The following is a 26,216-nucleotide window of genomic DNA, read 5'->3' on the forward strand; positions in this document are numbered from 1 at the left end:
CCTAAATGTCCTTGGTGAGGAGATTCCCCTCACGAAGCGTTCTCCCTTCCTCCCCACCAACTCAAACTTGACTCGGGAGGGGGAGGCAGCGACCTTCCCAATATGGCGGCCAAACATGGCTCCCGCCTRCCCGCCCCTCAGCCACTCTCAATATGGCGGCGCGGAAGGGCCGGAGGCCGGCCCGGATGCGCCTGCGCGGCCCCGAGTGCGGTGAAATTCCTGGAGGGGGGAGCGGGAGGTGGCGGCGTTGAGGGCTCGGAGCAGGAGGCGGAGGGCGGCTCGGAGCCACGGCCGCGCTGCCCTGCCCGGGACCCTGCGTGCTGTGGCGGCCGGCGCCGAGCCAGACCCCCGGCGGGCGCGGAGCGGACGGGCTGAGGGACGCTCGCCGCCGCCTCTCGCAGCGCCAGGAGCCGCGCCGTCCCCGCCGCCGCTGGGACTCCCTCCCCGGGCAGAGCGGGGGAGAATGACGGAGCTCCAATCCGCCTTGCTACTGCGGAGACAACTAGCAGGTACCTGGGTCGGCGGCGGAGGGAGGAAGGGAGTGCGGTGGGCGATCCGCCGCGGGGGAGCAGTGGCCGGGCGGCCTCGGAGGGGCCGCAGACCGCGGCGGGGAAGGGAGGGGGCGCCGTCTCGGGGAGGGGGCGGGCGGGAGTGTGTGTGTGTGTGTGTGTGTGTGAGGGGGAAGGGGAAGGGGAGATTATGGGCCCCCCCTCGCCGCGCTGTGCCCAACCGGGAGCCGAGGGAACTAGGCCGAGCGGGGGAGGGGGAGCCTGGCCAGCGATTGCTGCCAGGGGAGCCGGGGGAGGGGAGCGGGGCCGGCACGGCGGRGGCGCGTCCCCTCGGCTGCCCCCGTCCCACGGGGAGTGCGGGGTGGCATCGGCCGCGGTCGTGGGCCCCCCGCTCCCCGTCCCATACCGAGCCTGGAGGACTCTTCGTCCCCTTCCCTTGCGGCCCCGTCTCCCTGGGGGGGTGGGGGGGAGACGCGAGCCGGAGCTTGTCCCGCAGCACGGGGGATGCCTGTGGGGTGGTGCTTGGGGGTGCTTGTGAGGCGCCGCAAAAAAGCGGAGGAAGGACGATTGTTCCCTCACTCCCGGACGAGGCGCTCCGGGCCCGGGCTTGACTCCCCTGGCTCGCACCTCTTCCCGCGGGGACCTGCGGTGCCCTCGTCCCGCCTCCCCTTCCTGGCTCCCTCTCACCTCCCGTGCCCGGGAGGGGGAGGCCGCTGCCCCCTTTGTTGTCGGGAGGAGGGCCGGGGGCTCCGCTGGCACCGGCGGGGGGCAGAGGACGGGGCAGCAGCGGGGTGCGGGCGGGGGGACCGCTGCGGGGGGACCCGCGGGGASGGGTGGGGGGCTCCGCCGGGGGCGAGAGGGCGGGACGGGCGCCGGGGAGGAGGAGTTGGAGACAGGGCTGGGGGATGGACAGGGCCGGGGCGCCTGGCCCGGGCCGACGACGGAGGGGAGCGGGGTGTCAGCGGGGTGTCAGCCGGGCTCGGTGTCGCCGCGCCCCCTCCCTTTGTCCCCGGGCGGGCGGGCGGCCGAGCTGGCCCGGCCCGGCCCCGCCGAGGGGACCCGCATGCGCGGGGCCGCACAATGCGGCTTCATGTGTGCGCGGCCACACTTAAAGGGAAACGAGCCGGCTGCGCTCCCTCCCTCCCCCACTCGCACATGTTCGCCGCATCCTCTGCCTGCTGGGCCCGGGRTACGGCGATCCACTCGAGCAAGCGCACGGGTCCGCCCGGCACCTTAGGAGAATCGGGTCGCCTTTTTTGTCCCTTACGTAAAAATTGCTCCGTACCCAGATAAGGAAATGTGTGCTAGGTGTACCTAAACTCGGGCAATGCCAGAGGCTGGCTGGAGTTGGCCGAGTAGCCATACAAAAGGAGTAGGGTCGCTGATTGGCGCAGGAATTCCCGGAGAAGGATTTTGGCCCGAGACTTCAGTTAATATCGTTGGAAGCCTAACGGTGGAAAGCAGCATTGTTAGCAGTAAGAAGATGAGGTTGCATAACCAGGTATAACGAGCTGGATAGAGTGTGCATCTCCAGCACTGTTTTCTGGCTTTGGTTGATGATCAGTTTGAGAAACTTTAGTATCATCGTGAACTACTAGCACAGAATGTTTTATCCCTTTAAGGTGACGCTCTTTGGAAAAAAAAAAAAAAAAACAAAAAAACCTCTCATCCTGTGGCCTTAGTCCGGAACATCAGCACCCACCTGTTAATGCCCTGGTTGCTGCAGAAGTTATTAGTGACACTCAGTGAGGTGTCTGGTGGTTCAGATAAGCTAATAACGCGTCGATATGGGCTTACTGCAGGAGCTCCTGACTGGATGTGACGTGCAGCTTCTCTCTGCTATATATGATCCGTTAAGGGAGAACAATAGTGTAGAATAGTTGCTCTCTAACTTGATAAAAACAAATATTTGGAAACCTAGAATAGTTGTTCATCTGTCTGAAATTTCTCTTTTAATCTACTACTTGTGCTTCACAAAAGAAAGTTGGACATAAAACTGAAGTATCTTGATAATAAATATTCAGCTTATGTGTCATTTTTTGTTGTCTTGTGAGATCTTAAGACCTTATGTAAGCACAGATTGGTTGGATATGTAGGTAGATCTGTAGACTACTAGATCTAAGGGTTAACTTATGTTTAACTTTCTGCTCACTCTTTTCTGAAGGCTTCTTGTGTGTGTACTGGTAAGAACTGTTGAGGTTTTCCAGTTGTCCCTATTACTGATTCAGCTCTACTGACTCCAACCATTTGCTTGCACCATGCAGCTCTTGTGGGGATTTTGTGATTTAAGTACTATCAATACTTTTGGTATCTCTTTACATGTACTAAAAAAAAAATGAAACTGTATTAAAAGTAACTCTGAGTGTGCATGAATTGTGGTGAGCATTGAAGAAGAGTCTTGAACTCTTCAAAAGTCCTATGTGGAGTAACTGTCCTGAGAAAGTTATTTTTCTCAGGAGAACCAACCTGATAAACTGACTGGAGTAACCCTGAGAAAGTTATCACATAGGGAAGAAATGATTTTCCAAGTGATATCTGAACTGAGCTGGCACTGGACTGACACTGGTTTTTCTGGTGTCAGGCTGCCTCGAGTTGCAGTGCAGAGATTGGGCTTTGTTATCTTCCTTCCCTACTGCTGACTGTCTTCTTCCAAGTCTCAGCTGCTCCAGTKTGTCCCTTTGTTTATGTCCACGCTGCTTTTTCTACCTCAAACCAAAATCAGCGCTGTGGTTGTATTTGCGCTGATGGGACTGATATTCCATCTCTCTGCTCCATGCAGTTTTTGCCTGTATCAAGTGTGGTGAGTCATGGGGTTATACCTGGTGGTTGGGTTTTGGAGGACAGTAAACAGACAGTTAATATGTGTTAYGTGATCTAAGCTAGTTTAAATTGCTTTAGATCATTCACTGTGCTTCAGTAATGTTAGAGTAAGACATCCAGAAATGGAGGAAGGTTGAAGCGAGAATCTGAAACCTGTGTAATGGTGGAGTAGTTGAGGAGAATAAAAAATTTTTAGTGGTGAGACCCTGGATATCTCTTCAATGCCAAGAAGGAAAAACAATGGCCRGAGGAATGTTGAGCAGTAGTTCYCAGAGTGGCTACCTGTTTGGTCCTCCATATGCTTTGGTTCTTAATTATGGGGAAAGGAGGTGTCTGGCACAGAGCACTTCAATGAGCTATTCTAATTCCTGAGTGCTTTGTCAAAGTGTAGGTCAAGTGGTGAGGCTGCTGGTTGTCAGTGAGATGTAAAACAATGGGTCTTACCAAACAGCAAAACTTGAGAACATAACATCAAGTTGCTCCAGTAAATGTATGAAGACAGACTCCTATTTATTTTTTTTCTCAAGCAAGCTGGCTTGAAACTTGAGCAGGGAGCTGGTACCACAGCACCATATGTACAACATGCTTGTGCACTCCAGTGGCATGTTCTGGATGCTGATAATGCTCTGAGAGAAGGGGACTTTCAATGACAGTCACAAAATACAAGTTGAAATTAGATGTAGGTTGTTTTTTAATCTTCCAAATTCTGTGGCTTCACAGTGCCTTTGCTAATGAAATACTGAGGTGGATCCCCAGGGACTTAGCATGGTAGCTGTTTTTATATTGACATGCGCTTGCCCCCATTTAGGCACAAGAACAATTCAAGGTATTAAGTAAGAGCTTTGGGTACTTTTGATGGATTTGGGTTTTGGGGTTTTTGGGGTGTTTTTTTTGTTGTTGTTTTTGTTGTTGTTGTTTTTTGGTTTTGGGTTTTTTTAAGATTTAAGGAAGTGCTGAGTGGGGATTTCTTAATACCAAAGCCATTTAAAAAGGGTCTAACTAGAGCTGCAGGATCAGGTATCTATAAGTATACTTAAAACTAGATGCTGTTTCCTCTCAAATCAACTTAATTGTAAGCTGTAGCAGCTTGTGGAAGTACCAAAACATATTTGTTCCTTTTTTTTTTTTTTTTTTTAAGGAGAGAGGTACTTTGTGCGTTGGTGATAATGTGAAATAGAAGCCATGACTCGTACATTTCTTGCAGGCAAGGTACAGGAAAAAATTAAAAGAAGTGCCTCTGAACTTAAAAAAAATGTCTTCAGCAAGTTTGAAGATTGGTGTAACACTTTAGCAGAGTTCACCTCCCAGGGGAGCTGGGGGAAGATCAACTGTTCTTTTTACAGCCCCAAAACTTTACGTTCTTTAAAGAGATGGAGACAACAGGGTGTAAWGCTTCCCTTCCAGTCTCCAGAGCTGTCAAGCCCAAGGGCTTTACAGACCGAGGTATTTATCTGAATACTTTTATTTCATCCTTCTGCCAAATTCTTGCTGACACAGAGACTTTAGAGTAGGCAGACTTGTCTAGTTGAACCAGCAAAATCACGTAGGGAGGACACAGTTAAATCAGTTGTGCACAGTGGAACTAGAAGTGCGAGTTCTCTTTAACATAGACATAGAACATTGGAAATGGGAATAACCATGCCTTTGTTGGCTGAAGTTGTGCTGGGTTGTAAATAATCTCCAACTTAAGATACAGAAAAGCCACAATGATGCTTTGCTTAAACATGAGAAACATGGCATTATTTCAGTTTAAAGTATACACAGTTTCTGTTTCAAAGCAGAAATGTCTAATTAAAAATTAACAAGTTGGAATACTATTAAATACTTAAAGTGACAGTTCAACAATTTTTACTTTGTTCTGTGGAAGAATCTTTCCATGTAATGTTGAGCTTGTTGAATTTTTGGCAATTAAATAGGACTTTGTAAAAAAATCTATTTAAGTAGTGAATGGAGAGGGAATTGCAAAGTGAAGATCACTTTATACATCAAAGCTGAGATGCCTATCTCTAAGGTGGATGGTGTATGAGAAACCTTTGTTTACAGTAGAGTACTAGCTTACAGTAAGTCTGTGGTATAAGATAGTCATTTGAGTGGCACTGATGTAAAGTATTAATTTCGTACTAGATTGCATGTTATCTCCATTGTGAAGGTCTGTTCATATGGACAGTAATATTCTGTTTTATCCCAAATAATTAAGACTCCAAGGTCCTGCGCGTGTCAAACTTAGCATTTTAAGTGGACCTGAAATTATAAAACCTCCCTGCATTTTTTTTAGAGACTTACATGTTTTTAGATAACCATCAGTCTTTCTTGTCTGATGCTTTTTGAGGTACTTAGGTAMACCATGTGTAGCACTCACCTTAACCCCCTAGCGGTTTAGGGCCCTGTTACAGCAGATGATATAATCCTGTTTTTTGTGAAGTTGTGCTGACAGAATTATAAAAGCTATGTTGTTCAAGCTGACTTTATGGACAGCATTSCTAAAACACAGGCCTTGCTTAGACTGTAGTCACTACAACAGCACRAGCAGCCTGAAATTCTGTTGCACTGTAAATAACATTATGAATGTGACTAATGRCTAACTTTCCCTGCTGCATTTTAGTTTTCCAAATGTTCCTCTTGCAGAAATAACCTGAACTTTGCATCTTCAAAGAAAAGACTATTTATAATAGYCACCAGCAGAATTTCAGGGGTGCTGGCAGTTTTGGAAAGTGAGGTTTAGCTAGACCTTGGAATGGAAGGGCGCCATGACTCAATGAGTTGCTTGAACAGGATGAAGCAATAACCTGCTTCATAAAYTTGATGTAGCTGCCTCATCAAGGAGTCACAGCCTTGGCTCTGCCTAGCTCAGCTTACTAGTCTTTAAGGGAAAGAACCAAATTGGCCATGAACTCTGAGTTCTTTCCTTTTCTGCTCCCACCAAACAAGACATTGTAAGTTTACACCAAAGTATGGGTATATCTGGGTCTGGCAGTAGAGTGATTTATTCCTGTTTTGTTTGAGAATAGTGAAATGGGAGAATGTTGCTGGAGATCATCTGAAGTAAGGAGCAAAATAAATACCATTTGAGAAAATACTTTATTGGAAGAATTCCTGCTTTGTTGATAAGAACTTCATTTGGAGATGTTAAATCCCCAAAAACCAACTAAAATGTCTTGCCTTATTGATACTGATTTCAACTTCATTATTGTAGTTATTTTCTGCAGAACTGCAAACTAAGGATTTKTTGATTTGCTAYAYGTTTTTTTTTTAGAGAAACTGATAGGGGTAAGTCAAGAAGAGTGAATGGTCTTCAGGTGAAACCATGTGTTGTAATTGTAACTGATTCTGCATTGACTTTATTTATTATTTCCTTTGAGATTTCTTTTTAATCCAAGACAGACTTGGAACAATGTGTGCATATTCTAATGCACTAATCTAACTAATAGAGGATTACTTCCTCCCTTCTGTGGTTGGTATAAGTTGSTTTTTCGTTCCCTCAAAGCCCTGTGCTAAAGTTTGAAAATAAGTGACCTCTGTAGATGAAATTTGTTTGCCTCAAATTGGCATTCTGCTAAATTTTCTTCCTGTAGTGTGTTTAATCARTATCTCTTTTGTTCTAAAATACAACAGTTTGTTCCCAGTATAGAAATGAGGTTCTAATGAAGTGGAACTGAACTGAAGGCAACTTGCTGTTCTGAAGGCAAGAACTAACCAAATACTAAAATGAGTGTGCAGAGTTGGGTGCCTGGAGAAAGGAGAGCAGGTGGCTTGGGTGAGAAGAGGGCATGTGACTCCTGAAAGTCTCCTGTCCGCTTTTTTTTTTTTCTAGTGTATGGGAACAGAATCAAGGCAGAACTTCACATGCAGGCCTGTGCTATCAATGAACTGCACCTGCTCTCTGCTTCAGTTTTCAGCAGTATGTGGATATCTGTCAGTGTCGGGTCTTGGTGAGATCTTTCACTTACAGTCTCTCGTAGGCCACCCTGCAAGTGTAAATGTTCATATTTGCTTTTCTTTCCTAYTCTCAGGTCCAAGGCATATCAGCTGGAGCAGAGATCAGATATCCWGATCTTTTAAGAACACTAAGTACAGCAATCTAATTGAAATAGGATTCCATAAAAATAATTGCTCTCCTGGACAGAAATGTTAGCAGTTTTTGTGCAGGTTTAGAATAATAGTAAAGACTTTCTGATAGAAATTCTCTGTAAAGGTTTTCCCCTACAGTTTCTCTGTGTATGCATTGTTAAGGGAAACCTATTTCCATGATGTCATCACACACMTCATAGGTCAAGCTGACTGTTTTTTTAGCTGGCTGGCACTTGGTGCTGATCTAGAAGATGGTACTGTCAGGAGTCATTTACAGTAATGCCTTGAAATAATTCTGACTAACAATGTGGCTCAAGTTAGGATATGCAAACCTGCTATTCATATTATAAGCAGGAGAGAAAACAAGCTGGAAAGTTTTCCTTTACTTGCACAACAACTTACGCATATGACAAGGAAAGCTCCTGATGAACTCCTCAGATGTTCACATCTCCCTCTGGCATAGGCAAGCCACTTTCCAGTGGATTTTTAGTGGTGTTCTGTTCTTGTCCATACACATCCTTTGAACTCTTGGCTCTATGCAGCAGTGCTGTTTCATGACCAATGTGTATATGACTGCTCAGAAGATACTTGCATGGATTTTTTTTTCTTAGCATTAGTCTGTTGGTAATTTGCAAACAGCTTAAAAAAAATAATTAACTTTTGTGCATGCTAAACTCAGCTGCTGTAATGGCACCTAGGATCACWGGTCTTGCCAAATTCACACACAGCAGTTGTGTGCAGTAGGCATCTGAAATTGTAGTCCCCTTWGTAGATGAGAGAAGTAAGTGCGTGTAGAGTTGTGATTCATCTGACCTGGTTTTGACACCTGCTTTGGGATGAGATAATTATGGAGTCTCAGAAACTACTTATCCTGATAAGATCTCTTGARTGCTGCTGAGGGTGACCATCTCAARYACAGACAGATGTGGATATCCATTGAATACTTGTCTAACTCTTAAGAGTGGAAGCAGGCATCAACCACGAAGGACAAAGTGGAGGTGGCATTTCTGTTACACTGAGAGTGAGAGATGAACGTGGCCCTGTGCTGCAGTTGCTCTATGGGCAAAGCACTGAATATTCCCTGGTGACATAATTGCTTCCTTTYACATGTGGGTTTCAGAATCAGGTTCAGAATTGGTTTTTCCAATTCTTTTTACTATCCTTGTTTTTCCTTTCGTTGTAACACTTTCCCTCAAAATTCAGACCTTACTGGGAATGATTTTGTTGTGGTTTATTAACAGACCTTGTTCAATCTCCTTTTTAACCTGGGTGGTGAAACTGTGCTGGTTTCTGGTCTGATGATATACAGAGCATGCTTCTAGCGGTCTAGTCAAAGAGGACTCTTCAGGACACATGTTACCTTGATTTCTCCAAAATTACGTTACTGATACTAATTTGAACATATTCTGAACTTGCTGCTGAGAACCTTAATTCTGGAAGGATAACTTTCAAAACTTCAAACAATACTTTGAAATTCAAAGGTTTTCATCAGTTGAGTATATTTTGTATTTCCAGTGATTTGGACAGGAAAGTAATTTAAACAATTTTGTTTTGAAAGGAAAGATTTGTGGGCTTAGTAGGCRCAGTGTGTTCCACAGTTACTGGAGTTACTTAGTACAGATATTTGCTTAATGGTAAATGCATTGAGCGAGGGGGAAACAGACCTTTCTTCTGTACAGTGGGATGTTGGTGAAGGATTGGTTTGAGTGTGTGTGTGCAGAGGGGTCCACATATGAAGAGGGCTGCAGAAAGGAAATGCCTCATAAATAGGTTGTGACTTCTTGTCTGTCTTAAGGACTAAGGTAAAATGGTGCATAGGAACAGATCGTGAGCTGAGTAAACTGAATTGCTGGGTTTGATCAGTTTCTGTGTATCTGTACTCTAGCTGAAACTGTCTAAGAGCTGGTTTTGGGACTCCTGAGTGAGATATCTAAAGCAGCATTCACAGTGTTTACTGGTGTCCACTTCCATGCACTTCAGGGGTTATGGAGAGCTCTTTGAGAACCAAAGTAGTATCGAAGACCTGAAAGCGCCTGCTTGGTGTGTTAAGACTCAGTTTTCCATTAAATATCTAACCTGAACTTCTAGTTATCTGTCTTCAGGTATGCCACRACTCCTGTGAACGTGAAGCTACAGAATATACAGATTCAAACAACTCAGTTCTTAGCCTAATTCTGGAATAATGTGACACTTTACTCGTAAAAGAATTCCAATCTCTGTCTACTCAAAATTTCTCTGGTACCTTAATCCTCAGACCTGTWGTGGCAGTTTCAGGAACTTTGGGATAGCACTGCTGTCCACTTGTTTGCAAAGCTAAGCTGTGGCCWTGGCTAGGAATTTGACTAGGAATAAAAACAAAAATCAAACAAGAAATCTCCAACCTTGTCCTCTGCCCTTTCAAAATCTCCTTTGCTGTGCAAATCCATGAAAGACRTCACAGGTATGGGTGAGGAGATGGYGAGTGAAGCAGTACACAATGGCATGGAGCACTGCGCTGTGATGCAACTTGCCTGTTAATGATACTTGTGCAACCCTTCTTACAAATTCTCTGAGCTCAGAGAATTTGATTTGTAGAARTTTGAAATGCTGCCCTTAGTGAGAGGGTGTGATGTGTGGAACACTGGAAATTAGTTGCCAGGCTAAAGTTAAGAGTCAAATCTAAATCTACTACTGAAATGGTTGGTAGAATCTCTGCTTAAGACAGGTTTGTCTTTACCACTTCAGTCTCCCTTCAAAGTAATTTCAATGTCCTTTGGAGACTAAATCTGTTCTGTCTTAAATGTTGTCTATTTGTCAGTCCCACAATGGCTATCAGGAGCATGTGCATATTTTGTGCTATGTTTTGTCTGTACTTCTTGGATGAGCTTGTGGAGCAAGACAGAACATGATGAAAGCAGGTAATAARGAGAGCTTGGGGAATACATCTCTACAGGGAGATCATATTACTTTATAGTAACCTCAGCCCTAGCCCCCTAGAATCTGAGMTGTCTGACTGGGAMTGCAGGCAACAAAGTTTTGAACTCATAACTGACCTCAGTAAAAGGATGATACGAAAGTCACCTGTGGAGTACAGAGAAGAAGCGTCTAGAATGAGGATTTTGTGTCTGAACAGTTAGAATCTCCTGGACTAGTGCTGAGCCTCACAAAATGCAGCCAAGACAACACCGGCCTTAAGTTGCAGCAGATACAAAATGCTGATATGGCCTGCTTGTTTGAGAGCTGTGTATGACAGCTAGATGATTTATCCAGAAGCCTTAGCCAGGACTTGGGCTCCCTAGTCTCTGTTTTTTGTGTTGTACTCTATCCACCGGCTGCACTAAACTCAAACACTGTGTAACTTACTAAAGAGGCTRCTATTAAAAAAATACAGGAGCTCATATTTTTTGAAAGCTTTGTACTGTAATGTAGCTTAAAATACTCCAAAGTGTTCATATGCAGTGGCTGGCTGGGTGAGACATCAGGCTGAAAAGTTTGGATGCCGTACATAGCTGTTCCATGGAGCCATGGGGCTCGTACTGCTTAGTCATTTTTGTTGATGCTGTTTTGCWCTGGGATTGGTGAAGTCTCTTGGCTTATATAAAGGCAGTTTCAGTGAGTGTGGGAACATCAGTAGCTTGATGTAAACTAAACACTGAAACTGAAGTGCAGCCCATGGTGCAGTGTTGGCTCAAATTTAAGGCAATGGTAACTTCTGCTTTAGTAAGAGCTAAAGGGACAGACAGTGTGTTGTGTGGCAGATCATGTGGAAAGGGAGCCATGGGGATTTAAAGTTTGTTCTGGATTTAAGCAATTCTGTTGGATTATGGGCCTTTAGTCTTCCTCACCTTCCAAATCAGGTATTGGATTTAATCCCAGGTTCAGGACTGGGATTAAAGGAACTGAATGTCTAATTTATAAGCAGACACTGGATTCCGTTCCAGCTATGTTGGTGCTTGGCAGCTGTCCAGGTGTGTGCTCTGGCTGTCAGCTGCTGCTTGGCCTGCAAAGAGCTCTACCTGAAACTGCTTCTAGACTGACTGYAAGAATGTTTTGTTGTTTTTTTGTTTGGTTGGGTTTTTTTACTGTGTAGAAAAACGCCTATTATATTAAATAATCAGAAAATATTGTCAGAAATACTTGCTACTACTATATATTACACTTTGTGGTTTAGTAAATGGCATTTAGTTAGGCATGATGGAAATGTGTTAGTGTACTCATTTATGTTTAAAAAGTACAGCATATCTTCAGGTAAGAAATTGCAAAGCTGTTGGAAAAATAATGTGGAACAATCCAGTTCTTCATAGGTTTCTGGCTTCCCTGCTGGTCCAGGACTGGTAGGGCAGTTCTTCAGAAGGGCTTTGGAGAGGACCTGCACCAAGAGCTTGYTSCCCCRTCCCTRCCTGGAGAAGGGAACCGAATCCTTKGCTTTATCCACATGTTTGTCAAGGAAGGCTTCTGTTCAGGCAGCAAGCAGTTAAGTGCTGTGGTTGGTGGGGACTGACAGGCACAGGGAGCAGGTGTCCCCTGCTCTGGGTGCAGTGTCAGTGTYGCTTGTTTGGTGGGCAGTGACATTGGCCTGGCACAAGCCCTGTGCGCCTGAGCCATGTGTGTTCCCTTCGTGCCCTGCCTGCATTGCTATTCCKTTGGGATTTTGGTGCATGGATTTTACTACTGCGTGAGGTTCAACGAGTGAAGAGAGAGGCAAGATACAGGTGGTACTACTGGTTAACTTTCCTGATACGCAGCACTGACTATATCCAGGGAAAAAAACAAAGCCAAACAAACCTTGGGCCTTGACGTTGGCAAGTTTTAGTGAGTAGCAGCTCTTGGCTATCCATGGTAAAGCAGCCAGGGATAATGCTTTTCATGTCTCAGTGCAGAACTTTCCTGAGACTTCCTTTTTTGTCTGCCTACCAGCCATGTTGTTTAGTTTAGTATAAATAATCTGAATGGAAAACCTCATTTTTAAATTGCTGATGGTAATTCTGCATACCTCTTGTGAAGAAGGTGTATGAGCTTATATTCATTGTTTTTCCTCAGAGTGTTTCTGCAATCAGAAGCTGTTTGAGCTGTGCTTCAGTATTGCTGTCATGGAGGGAAAACCTTTTCACAAGCCGAGACTGATGCCGCCTTCTGTAAAAGAAGTAATGTGCTCATTTGCCTTAAAGGCAGCATCCACTAAGCAAACTTCTTTAACTGCTTTAACTGAAGATTTTCGTTAATGATTGTCCTTTTCATACCGTTTACAGATGTTCTGCACTAAAGGAGTTGGCAACAAGCAATGTTGCTSCTTCTCACAAGATCTCTTGCAATATTGTGCTACACAGTCCTAGGTGTGAGTTGGAGTGTRAGAGCTGTCTTTCTTTGGAAATAAATGCATGAAAAATGTTTTGAACTACTTAGGGATAATGTTTGAGGCTGAGAGAGATGTAGAAAGAAATTTGAATAGCACACATTAAGAAATAGAGAAGAAAATGTGTATACTGGCCTTGGAAATAGTGTGACATATTTAAGTAGAAAGAAACATTTTGAGTTTTTTCAGTCTTAACTTCTGGCGGTCTTCTTTTAAGCCATACCAATGAGCAGTGAATAACTAACAAAACAATAAAGAAGGTAAATGTCAGTAGTTTAAATTACAGCAGTTCACACAGAACTTGGCGTGAATCCTTTTTTCTCTCTGGAAGTGCAGAAATGACGGGACTTGTGTTTCACAGGCTTAAGGTTTGAAATTCTTAGGTGAGATACTCAAACCTAGTATTTGCATTCTGACTTCTGTAGTTRCTATGATGAGTGTTCTGTATTACAATAGTAAAAACATCTGAAAGGAAGTGTCCTGAGCAGAGATGACTCTTTTCCCAAGCAATAGGCCGTTTTTTAAAATTAAATCCTGCATGAAAAAACAGGTTATATTCAACTACTAATATGGCAGAACTTTTAATATACCATGAGGAARGAATGTTTGTATTAAGGAGGTGGTAAGGGACTGGTAAAGCTCTCAATGTGAGCTCACCTAGGCTATCTGCCCTTTCTGCTATAATTAAATAGTTACTCAGGCTTGTGCAGGTGTTTCCATAAAGTTTCACAGATGACAGAATGTGAAAACTGATTTGCTTAGAGAAGATTTGGCCATGCTGTAGTTTTTGGGTTTGAAGTTTGTGTCTTGTTTAGAGAGCCYGTGACATTGCCTTTTCTTTCAGGCATTGTCTGGAAAAAAAACATGGTTGGGCTTAATATCCAAGTCTTTGTCCTGCATCTTGGGGATTGGATGGCTGAYCTCACCTCCTGATTACACCCCTCTGAGTAGCTYTTAGGAAAACTCCTTCCTTCTATGTTCCTTGGGATTTTAGCATTGAGTCATCTTTGTGGATAAGTTTGACTAAATTACCAATGACCAAAGTTGATGCTCCTGCTATCTACCTCTTCAGGACCTTGGTCCCTCATGTGAACTGTGTGCTTTGTTTTCCCTGTGTGGACCTAGACTCTGTGTAGGGCTTGAATTGTTTCTTCTTGCCTTTTTAAATCACACTTTAAACAGTTCAGAACTTAATTGGCAACCAGTGATTGCAAGCTTATGGGCAAATCAGTTTGGACTTAATGGCACCCTTTTCTCCASAAAGGTACAAGGTTCTCACTTGAAGTTCTTTCTGCATGTACGTGAGGACATTCTAAGACCCTCTGAACTTAGGTCTGTGTAATGCTGGGAAACCAACACAAAATACAGCTTTTGGGTTTACAAAATGGGAATATGTAGACAAATTGTGTTGTGGAACAGAACAATAAGGGCTGTGTAGTGTCTGACAGGTTGTAAAATAAGTGTGGGGCTTTTTTGCAATAACTACCATCTTGATTAAATCTGGAAATTACTGACCAATTGAAGGAATAACTTTTTTTCTCCCTTCCCTATCCTGAGTACCCAAGATCTGTCAGGACTCTGTATGTATTGTTGAAAATGCTGGATGAAGAATTTGAATTTGGCATAAATAYGGCATTTGAAGTAACTTCTGACCTGAAGCTGTCCCCTTCCTATCCTCACCACTGGATTTTCGGCAAAATTAATTCAAAGGGTTTAATTCCAAATCTTATGGGTTTTTTTCCTGGAGCAGGCTAAAAACAGAAACTCAGTGGAGTCTAGACCTAGGTGTGACTTGTGTGTAACTATTTCCAAAGAAGTGTCTATCTGGCGTTAACTGTATGAAGTAGCCTATACACTTAGAATGCTGTATTGCTTATCTCTGATGGAAAAAACTGTAAAGCAAAAGGAAGAAATAAAAAAACACCACCACATACCTAAACAGCATAGCAGCTTATCTTCTGTGTTCTCTTCTACTAGTTCAAAATATAGTAARTCATTATCTCTAGAACTCACTGGCACAGGTCTCAAATGCTTTTGGATTTTGAAAAAAGAATCATTTCAGCAAAGTAGAATGTTACTTTTAAACAAGAACATAGCATGACTGTGGTCTTCTGTTGACATTTTCTAGAGGTAAAGACAGACTTTCGTTTAAGCTGTTTCCTCAGGGTTCTTGCAAAGCTGTTTTATTACTAGAAAGCCTGTTTMCTGACTTAAAGACTTGTTGGTATGTAGTTTAGGAGACCATGTCCCACAGCTGCACGTTTTTCTGGCGCTTCTGCTCACAGTGTACTCGGATAGTTTGGGTCAGACRTGGTCCCAGCTCTGGCAGTGTTTGTGGTGGGGAGCTGGGGGTTCTCACCCAGGCCATAAGTCCATGAACAAGCGCCATGGGGTTTTTTGGTTGCGTAGAGACATGAGAAAAAACAGTAAATATTGTAGACACCTAAAGTTATTCTTAAATTCTTTTTCCTACACAGAGCTCAACAAAAATCCCGTGGAAGGCTTTTCAGCGGGCTTAATAGATGACAATGATCTTTATCGATGGGAAGTCCTTATTATTGGTCCTCCAGATACACTATAGTAAGTACTGATATTTATATAGAAACGTAAGTGAATTTGGATTTACTAGTTCTAGTTTGCTCTTAGTGAATAGAAGCTAACCAAAATCTYTGTGCTAAATTAGGTAATGCTCCTCTGTTGCGTGCAAAATACCTGTAAATAGCTGGATTTGCTATGTAGAAGTTCTAAGCTGCTTTGCTCCCCTGGGAAAAGGCAACACTGATCTCTTTGTACTTGTATGGAAAAGAGAGAGAATAGGTACACTTAGAGGCAGCTTCTGTTTTCTTTCACATGTGAGAAAGGCAGATAAAGTCCACTATTTACTGCTGCTGCTGGGAGGCTGTAGTTCTGCTGATAGTGCTATGTTAAAACCATAACAATTTCATGCTGGTGATTTTAGGAAAGTACTCAAAGTAGGATGTAGTTGGAGGAAACTGTAGYAGTCCATAGAATTAGCTTCAAATCCTGTCAGTTTGAGATGGGAGAACTTCCAAGTGTGACTTGGAGTACTTCAGGGTGATCATCTACTCTGGTTTCTGGGAAAAGGTTCTGTGCCCAGGAGAGGTCAGTTTAAAGTRTACTCTTGAAGATGAACTCTGTTCTCTTCATTAATTTGTTGCAGRATGAAATTACTCATACAAAAAGCCTAGTGACATTTGCTTGAGGTCAGTTTTGGTTGCACCATATGTAGTTATGTATGTCTGTCAACAGACTTTGAATAAGTACTTAAACCCAGTAATCAAATTTCCTCAAGCTCACTACACTGATTCTCATGTCTTGCATGAGATGATTTCTCCATCTTCTGTTAACATTTTCTGAACAGTCTTGTAGTGGTTCTGTTACATTCTCATGGCCATTTTATAAATATTGTTAGTAAAGAAATGCTRTTTATAATTGGTCATCATCTTAGGTGTTAAAAGTTGCAGTTGTGGGTTTTTTGTCTACTTCGATAGGCTCTGAGCTTTTTTTGAAGCTTTTTAGATAAGAAGCTCTCTTCTATTTCAGTCCCCAGTTGCTGTTTTTCAGGGTAGCATTACACTGAATTCTTCCCTGGACTGCTAAGGACAGTCTTACATAATAGTTTAATTTAACCAGTTTTCAAACTTCAGTCTCATTTCTGGTCCCACTTTATTTATTCTGAGTTTACTTTAAAAGACTTTGTGCATTACTCCACTGATAGAAACCCTTTTATCAGGAATATTGCTAAAAATGGCATTGATCTCCCTTAATTGACAGCTGTATTTCATTAACTGATTTCTAATKATATTGAGTTTTAAAGCTGTATTTATATGCCATTGATACGGGGCAACCAGGRATGCCCAACAGCCTAGTGGCATTAGGATCTGCCTCTTTAAAAAGGGAAAGAAGGACTTTTTCAGTTTGAAAGAATGGATTTGACTGGTTGAAGAAAGGATTTTACTGGTTGGGGATATCAACAAATGSAATCTAACTCTCCTTTATATTGACATCATGAATGTTAAAATAGTGTTTCTGGAATTCTTACCTTTCCTGATATGAAGGATTCTTTGGAAACTGCCTGCCTTTTCTTTTGAAAAATGGGTACTGTGGGTTCAGAACCCCTCAGCTGCATCAAAGAGCCAAGTTACTTYAAGGCAGTACTTTTTGGGGTTGTTTGGGTGTTGGTTTTTTTTTTGTTTTTTTTTTGAGGCACTTGCTAGAACTGCACACCTTTGGGTTAGCGGTGGTAAAACGTTATTTTCTCAGTAGCCTGTGGGCTTTGGAGACTGGCTCCTACTCCTTTACAAATACAGGTAAAAATTCACCAAACAGTTTTCTACGCCAATCCTTTTGTCTGTGTGGAAGCTGAGGAGCAGCTTGTCAACTGCACATCTCATGCCRTGTTCTTTGGCGGTTTATATTTTATTCTTTGTAATCTCTGCCTTTGCAATTCCAAATTTTGTTACAACCTTCAKTTAAAAGAAATGACAGTAGCAGGGCAAATTTTATAGTATTGTTATTACCAAAGTATTCCTTCTGTAAACCTTTCCATCTAATACAGGCCTTCACATTTTTCAAAAGGGACTATTCCTGCCTTGTTACTCCACATAAAAACTAGATGTGTCTTGTTTATTACTGTTTTCCAGTTGAGTTGGTAACTAATGCAGAACACCTCACTGTCATGCCTGAGTCCCTTTAGCTTAGTGTTGAAAAGGTGGCATTGGAAGTCTTTTTACATTTAATGCTGGAGACACAGCCAAAGCTTTCTACAGTTTTTCCCTGGGGCTCACTGCTGCAGACTGAGAAAGCAGAATTAGRACTGAGGAAAATGGGTGTCTGCTGGGCTGGACTTGAGAAAGCAGTTATTGGCAATACCTTTTTTTCCCTGTTAATAAATGTACTGGGAGGAAAAAAATGCAAGTTATGATTCCAGATGGTAAATTCCTTGGCAGTTTTTTKATTTTTTTTTTCCCTGTGGTTTTTCCCCTCTGGAACATCATCATAGTTCTAAAAAAATTGTTGGGGAACTGGCAGTATCTTGTGAAAGGATCTTCTCAATCTAGAARCTCTTTACATCACATATGGAAATGTTGGTACTGTTAATTACCAACATGATGTTAAGTTGTGTGRGGTGTAAAGTTAGAGCTTTTGATATAGCAGTAAGTACCAATCTTCAGCTTAAGCTTACAAGAAACTCTACTAAGATATTTTTGATTCCCCAGTGAAGGTGGTGTTTTCAAGGCTCATCTTACTTTTCCAAAAGACTACCCACTGAGGCCGCCAAAAATGAAATTCATCACAGAAATCTGGCATCCGAATGGTAAGAAATGTCAAAGTTTCAATCTCTTTTTGCAGTTCAGAACTAAAATGCAGTGAAGGCAAATAGATATATTTCTGTTCATTTTAGAAATATAAAACTCTGCTTTTACTTTGCCATCCTCGCTTAATAGAGAAGTAATAACAATGGCAGCGTTTCTAATAGTGCCGCTCTGAGAGCTAAAATATTCAAGTATTTTCAGAAGCTATTCAGTGTAGGTTCTTGCATCCTTGGTAACTGTTCAGGGTTTTTTTCTTAATTTTTTTCCCTAAGTGCAAAWTTCTAGTCTGAGGAGAAACTTGACTTCTATAGCTGCCTTTTGTTATACGTTCAAATATTTCATCCTTGCTATTACTGACTTGGCAGTTCAGTATAGAAGGCCCAAGGTTGTCCTCATCTAGTGACGCATGAAARGAAATCTTTTAGTCCCTCCAAAGGAGACTTCTAAGGTCTCATTTAACTATGGACTGTTGGAGATAGATGCGAAGGTGAAGTAAAAGGGAAGATGGTTTTACTGGGAAAGACAAATGCTCTTCAACAAGAGAAACTGTAGATATTGAAAGGTGGGAGGAGACTGTGCTCCCATCAAAAGGACAAGGGGATATTTTAATGCTGTGTCAGTTTGAGCTCTGGAAATACCAGAGTACTTGTCAGGCACTTTCTAATTCCAGCAGTTTAAATCATATTTCAATATGTTCCAGTAATATCCGGCTGATGCTGTTGCTGTGGAAGAAAGTCTTTCTCTGGTTTGCTGAACTTAACAGAAAAAGCTGTASTGGAAGCCTGTCTAAATAAATAGTCTTGATGTTAAGACTGTGTCCTTCCTCCCCATGTGCCCTCTCTGCCAGGAGTCCAGGCACATTCAGACTTCACCAAGCCCTGTTTATTACAGTTGAAGTTCTGCAATAGTTAATTACTTTCCTTCTTTCTAAAGTGTCTTCACTAACGTGTTTCAGACTAGCTGGAATGAAGATGAACRGTTCCATGACTGTCCTGAAGAAATGCCAGCATGTTGTTCATGACTGAAATATGCCTTGTTCTATTTTGTAGTTGACAAGAATGGCGATGTCTGCATTTCAATTCTTCATGAGCCTGGAGAAGACAAATATGGCTATGAAAAACCTGAGGAACGCTGGCTTCCCATTCATACAGTGGAAACTATCATGATTAGTGTTATTTCTATGCTGGCAGATCCCAATGGTGATTCTCCTGCTAATGTTGAYGCAGCGGTAAGACTTTCCTTGGTCTGCCAGTTGTCTTCAATGTAGAAACCTTGCAATGGAGTTCTGTTTCTAGTTTAGGAAACAGTAACTTTGGTATGAACCTTTTCCATCATAGGCTAAGGCTACCTTTTTGTTGGGAAAAATAGTGTTGTCAAACAGAACTACTAATTAGCCCTGGAGCTTCTTCCAGCTCTCTAGAGCAGTCTTGGTGTCCCACAGATTAGAGTAGTAGGTTTGACTGTGTGGGTCTGTACTCTGAGAACATGCTCAAAAGCTTCACTGGGCATCTGGCCTTCAACTCAACAGGAAGGGTTGTCCCAGACTAGGCTGACTAGCTAATGAGTGAGGAAAAGTGGTCTGATTTACAAAGACTGAATCCACAGTTGTAAGTGAGATGTGTTTGATGCAGCACAGTGTTCTGGAGCATGGCCTGTGCTTGTGTGTGTGTATAAATATAGCTATCAGCTCTCTAGAAGAGCTGTGTTTAGAGCAGAATAACAATTAGGCTTACAGCTRTTTGTGGTGGGGAGGGAAGAAACTCTCAGTTCTGGAAGGGCATAGCGGGACAAACTTCAGGCCCCACTCACCTGACGTAGACTAACATGCTCTTGAATTGTAGTTCTGCCGTGATTGAATGTTGTCCTCTCACAAAAGAGAAGTTCTAGGTTTTTTAACTGTGGGAATGAAAAAAAAAAAAGAGATGGAAATTGTAAGATGCAGTTTTCTAGAGGAATGTTATCCTGCTCTGTCAGCCKAGCTATACCTTCCCAAAGTGGGTGGGAGTTTAGTAGTTTCCTGGAGCCTTTGATCTACTGTGWTGTGAGTATTTTCAAAAGTAGTTGAACTCTGTAAAAAACCACCTTAGGAACAGACTAATATGGAACAAATTTAATGGGAAGAAAACAGAAGACAAAGAGTTGTATTGAACAATTTCCTCCTTTAACCATTTTGAGTGTTGGACCTCCCCTTTTTTGTCATGTAACTAATGGAAGCAGACACCCAGGAAACATGGACATTTCCTGCTGGCAAACCTGAGAGCACTGGGAGGAGCAAGTTATTAATGAAATGCTAAAAGTGCAATTAGAATTCCTCAGTTCACAAACTYGTGTATGTTGAATGTAGCTGGCCTAACTTTGGAGAAAGCACATACTTTTAGCTGGGCATGTCACCTTCCTGACATCGGGCTTTTTGTATTGTGCCCCACTCTGACAACTACTKTAGAAGTGGGTTTTTTATTCTTTTGTTTTTCCTTAGTAGTTAGTCACAAAGTGAATTTGCCTTAGCATAAAGGTCGAAAATGAAAACAGCTTTTTCTAGTCCAGCATGAAAGAACAAAAACTGAAATGCAAATCTGACTGTGAAGATAGTGAGGCAYCACTTGAGATGTTAGAAACTAATTTTCTAACTATGATATTAGGTATTTCGAGGAGCTTCTAAAAGTGCTGCTTTAGCAGCTGGSTTCTCCTGCTGGATTGTAGATCTCTTCATATTAGCAAAAACATACTTATCAGGGTAACGAAGAATCAGCAGCTCCTGTGTTTACCACAGCAATAAAATTTGGCAGTTACTATAACATATTTTGTCTGCTGTCATTTATTTCTGCTTTTAAGTGAGTCTAGGAAGTAAGGTGTTACAGGCAGTTCACAGCATTATAGGAGCAGGGGATATACCTGCTTTCTGGAAAAATGAACCATGCACATTGGAGTACTATCTCTTGAACTGGGAGGAAAATGAGGGTCAGGAACCTGAATAGATATTTTGAAAAGCAAATAGAACAGTCCATGACCTTGTTTTTGGAGATTCAGCTGTCAAATTGGAGATTTTGCGTGCTATTCAAATCTGAACAATTCATAGAACTACAAATAGAAAAAATAGAAACAAAACCTAAGACTCTGAAGCTCATAGGGCACAAATTMAATGCTTTTCTTGGCCTTAAGCCATCTTGTGTAAGCTGTCCTGTGTCCCAATCCAAGAAACCGAATGTTTGCTGCATGAATTGCTGAAAAAGAACAAATTAATTAGTAGCCTTATTTGTGCTTTCATAGGAAAGTTGACATGCTGGGCCCTCCAATGTGCTGATTGTTGAAGTGAGCTTGGAGGTGATGATTGTTAAGATATGCCATTTATCACTTGAATGTACTACAGCCTTCACTTCAAGTGGGGTTGAAAAGGTGTTGTATGCTAGATTGCATCCAGGTAAAACAATGTGGGGGTTTTTAACCCTTTGCCTCATTCCTGCAATAAGAATATATTGCTTGTATCAGAAACTAAGAACTGTAGAACTTCATGAAATAGCGGTTATTTTTATTTTCCCTGCAACTTCTGACTGGAAGGTAGTACCCAGCACATCGGTCTTAACCACACCTGATGCTCCTGTGCTTTCATCTAAGCTTGTCATGAACCTGGCACAAAACAAACCTGGCTGCACTTTGTCCTGTTGGTTTTTGTGATACCTTGATGTGTGCATCTCTGGGTTCAGACTTCYCTCTTACCCATCTTCCTGCTTATCTTTGTCTTTGCTCTTCATCTCTGCAGTTCTGAAATCAGATCCCTGTCACAGAGACCAGCCCTGTATGTGAGCTGAGTATTCTGCTAAGGTCTTTCTCACAGAGCCAGTATCTTGGAGCCATATCTAACTAGGAGGTGTTTTGCTTTCGAAGGACACTGCTGTGCCTCTTCTGGATACTGTGACTTCTGTATTTCTGTCCTGGAGTGTCCTGGCTAGATGGAAGAGAACTGAAATGGTCCTTAAAAAAAACCCCTCAGAATAATTGCTGGCTCCACAATACCATTTTCATCATTGCAGTTAAAGACATAATCTCTAACCCATAACAACAGCTTGTGGTCTACAGGTTGAGTTTGCTGCTRCTTTGTAGGCTGAAGAAACACTGGGGAGCCAACAGGTTAGTCTTGGAGTGTGCCTAAAATCCAAGGGGAAAATTACATCCTCACTGTCTTGTAGGCAGCTGGCACAGAAACCCAGAGCAAGCTTTCCAAAGTCCTGAATATCACAGATTTTCAGGGAGTAGCYCAATGATTGTAAGCAAATTTAGGTGTTGACTACATGGCTAATGTCTGAAAACATAAACACCAAGAGTCTTCCTAGAGCTTGTAAACTGTTACAGGACTGACATCTGAAAGCTGTCTATTCAATTACAGAAAGAATGGAGAGAAGACAGAAATGGAGAATTTAAAAGAAAAGTTGCCCGCTGTGTAAGAAAAAGCCAAGAAACTGCTTTTGAGTGACACTTATTCAGCAGCTAGTAGCTTCACTTTTTTCAGGGTAAGTATCCTTCTCAAGACAAGTCAGTTACCTGAGTTGAGGATTTYCTGCTTAAGTGTTGCTGAGCTATTTTTTCCCCCCTCAAAAGCAATTAGAAACCCCCAAACCTTTCTTCTCAGCTGCATGATCTCAGTGGAGTTCTTTGGCTGTACGCAGTACTAAAGACTAAAAGAATTAAGTGCACTTGACAGCCCCATCTGTCAAAATTGGGGAACTTCTCTTGTATTCTTGCATTTTATGCTGTTCAGAAGTTGACCTTCTCTTCATCAGAATTCATCCTGCTTTAGTAATGACGCCTAGAGGTTACTGGAGCTGTAACAGAAGGGGGTCATAATTCTTTGATATTCATTATTGGGAAGAACACTTGTTAGAGTCTTAAAAGCATCTTGAAAGTCTTGTTATCTCAGGAGTTGTAGATTATCTTGCAGATGTTGGTGGCATGTTGCACATAGGTTTTAAATGAGATTTCAGTGAGGTTTTCAGGAACCACTGAGAAGGGTTTGCTTCAGGTATCTATGGGAGTTTTAATAAAGTCTCCTGGCACAGCAGAAAGGATCAAATTGAGATATTACCCATCAATACTATGAAAAAAGTCGTATTCTCTTCAGCAGCCCAAATAGCATTTTTAGTGAGGAAGGCTTGGGAATGGCTTCATTAAAACAGCTATATTCTACTTGGAAACTGAACTGTGTCATATCTGAGACCTTGGACAAGTTTTGACCTGAGAGCAGCTGATGTGGTATTTGCTTTTGTGCCACCTGTTAAAGAGCTTCTGACTCAAGATACTTACTCTAATTTACACAATCCCATCTCAGTTTTAATGGGACTTTTTTATTAATAACCTCTCGTAGTAACCTCTGTAATTAAAGCATGGTCCATAAATCCCTGGCCTTTGGTCACTCTATCTTAGGTATGCCAAGGAAAAACTTCCTCCATGAGCTAATAATTTCCCACTCTTGCTTTTCAAAGCAAAACAGAGCTTCATGTTGAAGCTGCCTTTTCTTAATGGTTGGTTTGGCAAATAAACTGCTCTGATCCATTTGGCTGGAAAAACCCAAATCTGTATTTACTGGGTATCTACAGCATACATAACTCACAGGGACAGAAATATGACACTGTATGTAGTTCTASTGACTGAACCAGAGCAGCTTATTACATTCTTCTGCTAGGTAGTTTTTTCATCACAGTTGTACAGGAGAGAGTTCCTTTCTTACCCTTCTGTAAGCACTGGGGGGGTTGGGGGAAGGCTTCATCTGTGACAAACTCATTCTGCAGTCTGTCTTTGCAGAAATGCTTTGGTTGAAAGGAACTTTCTCCAGTACAGATTAAGCATGAAAAATGCTTCATATTGATCAAAAGACTAAGCAAAGGAACAGAAAGTCTTGTACGACTGCCTAAAAGAGGAATGCAAGAATTGTTAATGCAGCTGACTTTTTTTTCCTGTCTTGGAGAAAGGGAGTAACTGTGAGTAACACTCCAGAGTATCCTTAACTAACCTCATTTCTGTTGCCATGTTGAACTTGGCCATAGTGAAACAATGCTCGTGACAAATATTTTAAGTAATTGGCTGTGTTGCTTTTTTGGAAGGCGAAAGCTTTTCTAAGTCCTGGTGACTCCTCCCAAGTGAGCAATGGGCAGGGAATTGGATGAGAAGGGGTCACAGCTGGTTTCAAACCAGCCCAGTGTGACTGGGGGCTATGGTATCAGTGCTTGCTGAGCACTGCTGTGCCATTTGTACCTACCATTCACAGTAAGTAATGCATCACTTTTCAGTGATAAATCTGCAGTGTTTAGCCCTATGTRTGAATAATCAAAGCTTTACACACTGTGCACTCAACAAGCAACGTGAGTAACAGGAGTCTGAAAGTCTGATCATTGAGCTTGGATATACAGTGTGCTGAACTAACTCTTCCTCAGGTGATGAGTATTTGGATTTATCCATTTTCTGTTCAGAGGTATGTGAATGTCTTGAACAAGTAATCATTACCTTCTTGAGTTTGAAAATAATCTTGAAAACAATTGAGGGTGATGAGGGTTTGTTGTTTTCTTTTTTTTAATACCTGTGATTTCTTTGCAGGTCTCCAATTGAGAAACATGGCACTGTTTTTTTCCTGCACTCTACCCACCTATTGCTGGACGTTGTTACAAGTTGGCAAACACTGGCTGGAACTGGGCTGCAATAAAACATGCCAGTTATCAATGCTGACAAGAGCCTAACAAGTGCCAACACAAGATGATTACGCATTTTGAAATCTAATGAACTGCTTTAACCTTCAGGAAGAATTGTAAAGATGTGTACATAGCACAACATGATCCGGATAATATATATACTGTTCATGTACATCCACAAATACACATTGTACCAAATAATGCTGTCTGTAGTTAGGGATAGAATTGTGTAAATTCTAAAGATTTTAGCAGGTTTTTTCTCTCCCTATTCATTGTTTCCTGAGTTGAAAAAAAACAGACACCAACTTGTGAAGCATGTCAAAACTAATTAGGATAAAGGTTTTTTTGTTTTGTTTTGTTTTTTATTCCTCCACTTTAATTTTCCTTTGACCCACTGAGGCTTAATTAAAACTTGTTGCTTATTAAAGTTTAGTATCTCTTTTTTTTTGGTTTTTGGAAACGTGCTCCCTTTTATTTCCCCCATCAGAACTTTAAATTTTCCTTATTAAACCCTGAAAGGATTTGCTATCAATTACTTGTGTCTTCTTTTATGATGACCTTTGTAGTCTCAAAGGTGCTTGTTTTTTTTTCTTTCCACCCATTTTTTAAACCCAATTACTCATCCTTCTTGAATTGGGTATAGCAATAAAACTGGCCATGGAGCACCCTTGAGCAGCCTGATGGATTTTTAACTTCCAAGGACTTGAGTGCTTTCACTTGGAAGTTTGGTTGACTAAGTTAGTCCAAGATAGGAATGAGCTGCTTTTTATGGGTGAAATTTCTGTTTTGCCTTTTTCATTGCCTGTTTGTGGGGTGGGGTGTGTGTGGGGGAGGCTTGTTTTCTTGCAAGGTTGAGTTCAAGCATGCACATCTGTAGGCTTTAAAATGACTAACTTCTGGGTTTGGTATCAAAAATAGGTTCCCTCCTTTATTCTCTTCTGTGGCCCTTCATCTGCTTTGCCTTCTACTTCAGAGTTTTCCTCACCTAATGTACAAAGAAAATCGCGATGTATATTTTCATGTAATTTGATTTTTGGAATTCTGTCACCTTCTGTAGTGAGTTCTTCCAAAATATAATTTTTTCCAATAATAATGTGTCAAACTTGCTGTCTTGAGTATCRCAATAGGAAGGGTACCTATTGTTAGAGCACAGCTTACCTGARTATCTTCAACAACACAACCCCAGCAAACACTTGAGAAGTTGGATATGCTGTGCTTCATCTTGGAAAGAGCAACCAAAACACACTTTTCTCCTTATTGTAATGATCTTTGGCCGTCTAGTGAGCAAATACTAATTGCAGAGTATCTGCTCACAAGAATTTTCAAGCCTTTGACCAAAGAAGCTTTAGAGGATCTTGAAACTGCTTGACTGTTTTCTTTTCACAGCACAGCATAACCCACTAMTAAATCAAGAGTTCCAGTGTCTGAGTCAGGTTTTAAGAATTTGCTGGTTCAACTTCATTTCATGTTGCTGTGT

At 42.0% G+C, this 26,216-nt stretch overlaps 1 protein-coding gene across 2 annotated transcripts; it reads left to right on the forward strand.

The window, feature by feature from the left end:
- The first annotated feature begins 223 nt into the window (after window positions 1–223).
- UBE2G1 (ubiquitin conjugating enzyme E2 G1) lies at window positions 224–25,819 on the forward strand. 2 transcript variants are annotated; one of them, XM_057375494.1, is made up of 6 exons: window positions 224–509; window positions 15,207–15,309; window positions 17,970–18,067; window positions 19,115–19,293; window positions 22,447–22,570; window positions 24,648–25,819. In XM_057375494.1, exons 1-5 carry the CDS (start codon window positions 464–466, stop codon window positions 22,531–22,533), a joined length of 513 nt encoding a protein of 170 aa, XP_057231477.1. In that variant the 5' UTR covers window positions 224–463; the 3' UTR covers window positions 22,534–22,570; window positions 24,648–25,819. The 2 variants fall into 2 exon arrangements, with proteins under 2 accessions (XP_057231477.1, XP_057231476.1); XM_057375493.1 differs by lacking the exon at window positions 224–509 and having other exon boundaries at window positions 15,253–15,309; window positions 17,975–18,067.
- Window positions 25,820–26,216: the final 397 nt, after the last annotated feature.

Source organism: Malurus melanocephalus, unplaced genomic scaffold, assembly GCF_030028575.1.
Source record: "Malurus melanocephalus ecotype Western Australia unplaced genomic scaffold, MMel_1.1 scaffold_251, whole genome shotgun sequence".
Classification (NCBI taxonomy): domain Eukaryota; kingdom Metazoa; phylum Chordata; class Aves; order Passeriformes; family Maluridae; genus Malurus; species Malurus melanocephalus.